The sequence below is a fragment of the Sinocyclocheilus grahami genome, unplaced genomic scaffold, assembly GCF_001515645.1.
Source record: "Sinocyclocheilus grahami isolate Dianchi unplaced genomic scaffold, SAMN03320097.WGS_v1.1 scaffold339.1, whole genome shotgun sequence".
In the NCBI taxonomy this organism is placed as follows: Eukaryota; Metazoa; Chordata; class Actinopteri; order Cypriniformes; family Cyprinidae; genus Sinocyclocheilus; species Sinocyclocheilus grahami.
Window position 1 is genome coordinate 687033 of NW_015505518.1, and position 5046 is coordinate 692078.

At 38.4% G+C, this 5046-nt stretch overlaps 2 protein-coding genes across 2 annotated transcripts in view; both read left to right on the top strand.

Annotated features, from left to right (window-relative positions):
- Nucleotides 1-1305: 1305 nt before the first annotated feature.
- On the top strand, nucleotides 1306-2820 carry LOC107603034 (lipoyltransferase 1, mitochondrial-like). Its single transcript, XM_016295727.1, has one exon. It carries the CDS (start codon nucleotides 1532-1534, stop codon nucleotides 2648-2650), a length of 1119 nt encoding a protein of 372 aa, XP_016151213.1. The 5' UTR covers nucleotides 1306-1531; the 3' UTR covers nucleotides 2651-2820.
- Nucleotides 2821-3413: 593 nt separating this feature from the next.
- LOC107602994 (eukaryotic translation initiation factor 5B-like) overlaps nucleotides 3414-5046 on the top strand; it is a 15770-nt gene continuing 14137 nt past the window's right edge. The window contains exon 1 of the mRNA XM_016295656.1: nucleotides 3414-3545. Coding sequence (XP_016151142.1) covers nucleotides 3511-3545 — 35 coding nt within the window. The 5' untranslated portion in view covers nucleotides 3414-3510. The remainder of the gene's footprint in view (nucleotides 3546-5046) is intronic.

Consider the following 5046-nt stretch of genomic DNA (forward strand, 5'->3'; position numbering starts at 1 on the left):
CACAAATGTGTGCAGCTATCTACAAATGCACAGGACGGGATTCACAAATGCGTGCAGCTATCTATAAATGCACAGGACGCGATTCACAAATAAATGCCAGGCAAAGTTGTGGTTGTGACATAAATATATATTTGTGAATATGTTTTTTATTTGCAAATCTCATTTTATTTATTTGTGAATTTAATTCATGTTTGTGAAACTTTAAGATTTATTTGTGGATCTCATTCTATTTATTTGTGGATCATAATCTATTTATTTGGAATTAAGCAACAATTCTACCCCCATAATAAAAGCTTTTGAGAACAGCAGCCCTGAACAATGCTTATCAGAGGACAGAAAAAAACATATGTTTGAGTTATTTCACAATAAACAAATTGCAATCGTAACCTACATAGTTTGTACAATTAAATTTATTTAAATTGAACGTTGAAAGATAATATAGATCATGTTCTATTCTGTAATGTTAATAGAAATCATACACTGTCAGAACAAAAATGTTGCATTTTATGCATGCAACAGCCATTCACTGGCAGTCCCTTATGAAAATGAACCATGGTTTTACTAAAGTACTGTAGTATTTATAGATTTGAATAATGTGTAAACAAAAAACATATTTGAACCATTTGTAAACAAAAATATAACCTAATAAATTACAATTAAGGCGTATTGAATGTTAAAAATGCATTTTAAACAAAGTTAAGTGGTTATCATTACCCATTTTACTCTTAGTAATTTAATAATTTAATACATTTCATCATTTAAAAGTTTAGTTCAGAAGTATCGTATCGGTGTCGATATCGGTATCGTATCGAAAACAAAATAAGTGGTATCGCCCATCCCTAGCAGTGATCACATTACAGCCGTCAGACTACATTATGCATTAGGAATGATCTAGTACCACCTAGTGGTGATCTTTAGACAGACACCAAATGAGGGTTTTTGTGATTCTAAATGTAGAAGTTTTAAAACCATATTTAATAGAATTTAAATGTGATAATCGTAGCTCTCCGAACACAGTTAGAAACCGCAGGTGTTTTTATTATAGGTAAAATGAGACGGTGAGACGCACAAGTTTGAGTAGCACTTTGAACAACAACAAATCAAACGCCTGCTTCTAGAACATGTCAAAATAAATGCACCACTATTACATTTTTGTACTTTACTCAATTATAAAGACATTACAACTTTTTGTGTTTTTATGTCGTCGTGACATATTCTTTTTTTTTTGCATATATTTATATATATATAAATATATATTTAAAATTCGACTCAATTTTGCTTCGTGCAAGACTTTTATTATGCTTTGTTAGGAAATGGGATCGTGTCGACCCGGTTGTTCATGCTAATGTTCAGCTTTTTTTACAGTCTATGGTTCAGCTGCTGCATGCGTGGAAATAGACAGTGTATAAACTGTACAGATCGGGATTTCATGTGCATTATTGTCCAAACGTTTTCGCTACACACAGCAGAAATTAATAATCAGTGGTGTATTAGTGCCTTACAAGACTTTCCGGAAGTTTAAAAGTCAGCGATGATTTTGAGACTGTCAAACAGGGCATGCGTCCTCTCTGGATCAGCTCGTCTCAAAAGCACTTTGTCAACCTTCTTCGATGAGATGGGAAAAGCTGGTGTCATCCTAAAATCTGCGTCAACTGGCATATTTGAGAACCTGGCCTTAGAAGACTGGATTCACGATCGCGTCGATCTGCAAAACAGAAGCGTGCTGTTATTATGGAGAAATTCGCCCGTGGTTGTCATAGGAAGGCATCAAAACCCCTGGCAGGAGTGTAACCTGCCCTTGATGAGACGCTTGGGGATCCCGCTAGCGAGGCGTCGCAGTGGAGGCGGGACGGTTTTCCATGATTTTGGAAACATCAACATGACCTTCTTCACCTCCAAGAAGAAATACGACCGTCACAGAAATCTCAAAGTCGTTACTAGTGCATTAAAGACACTGAGACCCGATCTAGATGTCGCAGCAACAGACAGATTTGATATTTTGTTAAATGGCCATCACAAGATTTCAGGCACTGCTGCGAAATTAGGCAGAACCTCTGCTTATCATCACTGTACATTACTGTGTTCTGTTGACCGTTCAGTATTGTCCTCAGTCCTGAAGAGTAACACTTCTGAAGTTATCAAGAGCAATGCTACCCCAAGCGTTCCTTCCCCTGTCAGGAACCTTTTGGATGTGGATCCCACTCTTGACTCCAATACTATCATGGATGCTATTGCTTCCCAGTACAATAATGAATTTGGCTTTGACAGCCCAGTCATCACAGTGGACCCCACTCATGAAGGTCTCATGCCTGGCATTCATAAGATGGCACAGGATCTGCAGCCGTGGGAGTGGATTTATGGCAGAACTCCAAAATTCAGTGTTTGCACATCTTTAGTGGTGGATGATGTGAATATTAAGCTTGATATGGCCATCAAAAATGGTGCTGTAGAACAATGTGCTATGGAAATCCCAGAAGACTGGCTTCCTTCAGAGATGGTGAATGAGTTTACATCAACTCTGAATGGCAGCAAATACTGTCCGAGTGAAGCCGCAGTGCTGGTGGCGGCGTTCATGAGAACCCATTCAATGACAGATGATGTTGCTGAGAAGATTCATAGATTGTGTGCTGGTGTGGTTTCAGTAATGTGAATAAAAACGAAACCAGAAATGTGATACTTGTTTCAAAAACTTTAAAGTGGTCTCCTGCACAGTCACACTTTACCCACAGATACAGAGATTTAAGATGAAAAACACAAATAACGCCACTAATTCTATGATGAAACTCTTGAAATACTTTGAAATTTTAAGCAATCATTTCTGCCGACATAATTCACATATAATTAATTGGAATGATTACATGCTTGCAAGCATTACTAGAGCAATAATAAAGTAAAATATTATTATTAAGATATTTTTATACTTGAATACGAATAAATAAATATAAATTCACATTGTATTAGATTATTAATAATACTATATTGATATTAATCCCCCCCAAAACATTTTTTTGAATCTATCTATCCATATATCTATCTATCTATCTATCCGTCCGTCTGTCTGTCTTTAGATTAAATATGTAAATTATATATACACACATATGTGTGTATAAAATCATTTAAAGTTTGTAAATGATGGTTTTGTCATATATTTAGCTAGTAACATGTTTGCCATGCGCAGCACTCCTGTCGCTCTCCTCGTGACGTAAAAGCGCAGTTTAGCACGGACTAGTATTTCATATGGATGGCCAATAATTTCCTATTCTTAAAATAGCTTCTTTGTCGCTTGTGGGGTTTATTAAAACATGCACAAAAACGAAATTATACTCAAGATAAATATACAGAAATTGCATACAAACTGCAACTTTTCTCTTTATATGCAGCTGTATAAACGATCCATGTGCGCTAAAGATCATTGTCAAGTGCGCATGCGCAATGCGAGCACGACTAACTTGAAGCGCTAATACCGACTACGCTGCACCGCAACGAGGAGGTTACAGCCATACAGATATAATGGGAAAGAAACAGAAAAATAAGGGAGATGACGGGTAAGTTAGGACACGGGCGAATGCGTAACACGGACTCCGTTAACAGCAAAACGATCGTGCTGTTTATAGTCATGACAGGTTAATGTGTGAGGAGACACACTGTTAGCCACCTGGCTAGCTTCTGATGGACATGAGTTCATGTGCCGCTGTAACTAGGCCTGTTTTCCTCACTACGATATTGACCGTTTAACTAGAGCAATAACATCAGGACATCACTCACATTTAATGATGTAGGTCTAGACAACGGACTGATTGGGTAATTTAGCGTGTTTGTTGCTTAAAAATGAGAAACGAGCAGGTCTTGCCAGCCCTCCTGAGTCGAGATCCAGCAGCTGTGAGTGTTAGATTAGCTGCACTTCACATCTGCTCTGATATCAGACGCTGTCCGAGCACAGAAGACCTTAGTATTTAAGGGCAGTGGCTTTTATGTGTTACACGCGGTATCTGATTTCTCGCCTGGCAGTGCAACCTCATCCGTTTCCATTGTGCTGCCCGGCGCATTGTCTTCAGTAAAACGCTCTTCTATAGGATGCCATCGACCTTTGGTCGTGTAGAAATGGTGACAGTCAGAAATCGCAGCTTGTGAAAATGGTAAAATTCTCCCAGGACTCTGGCAGTCTGTCACTAGCTGACTTGGGCTGGGTAAACGTTCCCACTGAGATCAAGGGATGTGATTGTTAAATGTTAAATTGGACTGCACTTGTAAAGCTTAGACAATACTGAGGACTTCTGATTATTAATAATTTGATCCAGATTGTATTAAAAAAATTTCAGCTGTACTGTTTTTGTGTATTGTCGAGGATTGCTGGAACTTCAGAAATGTACTTGTCTGTAAGATCAATGTATTTTGTAAAATGATAATACATTTTTGACCATATTTGGCCACATATCTGGAATTAGGGAATCTATTAACAAGTCATTGATGACTTAAAGGGTCATATGATGCTATTTCAAAGATCATTATTTTGTGTATTTATTTTGTAGAATATGTTGACATGCTTTAATGTTCCAAAAACACATTATTTTTCAAATACTGTACATTATTGTAGGTCCTCTATGCCCCGCCTCTCTCAAACACGTTGTTTTCTACAAAGCCCCTCCTTCCGACAAGCGCAGTCTGCTCTGATTGGCCAGCTGACCCAGTGCATTGTGATTGGCTGAACACCACAAGCGCGCGTCGGAAATGTAACGCCCCTTACCATAATCGCGAGCTTCAGCTTTCAAAGTAAATATCAAGACAGTTAATAATGTCCTTAGTTTTATCATCAGTTCAAGCCCGAAAGGGGAACAGAGTCGCGTGACAGACACAGTGATGATGCAGTACACAAGCCGCGGTTAAGACGGCTGACGTGCTATGATTTCTGACAGGCAGTTCACTCTCCTGTGATGTGACCCTGTTCCCCTCACACACACACACGACGCGTTACTCTGTGCTGCGCAAAACTCCGCATTTGAACAGTCAGTAGCAAATACTTAAACTAATAACAAAACATACTTACAG

What these genes read in the sequence shown, in the direction of transcription:
- LOC107603034 (XM_016295727.1), top strand. Translation starts at nt 1,532, where the DNA reads ATGATTTTGAGACTGTCAAACAGGGCATGCGTCCTCTCTGGATCAGCT.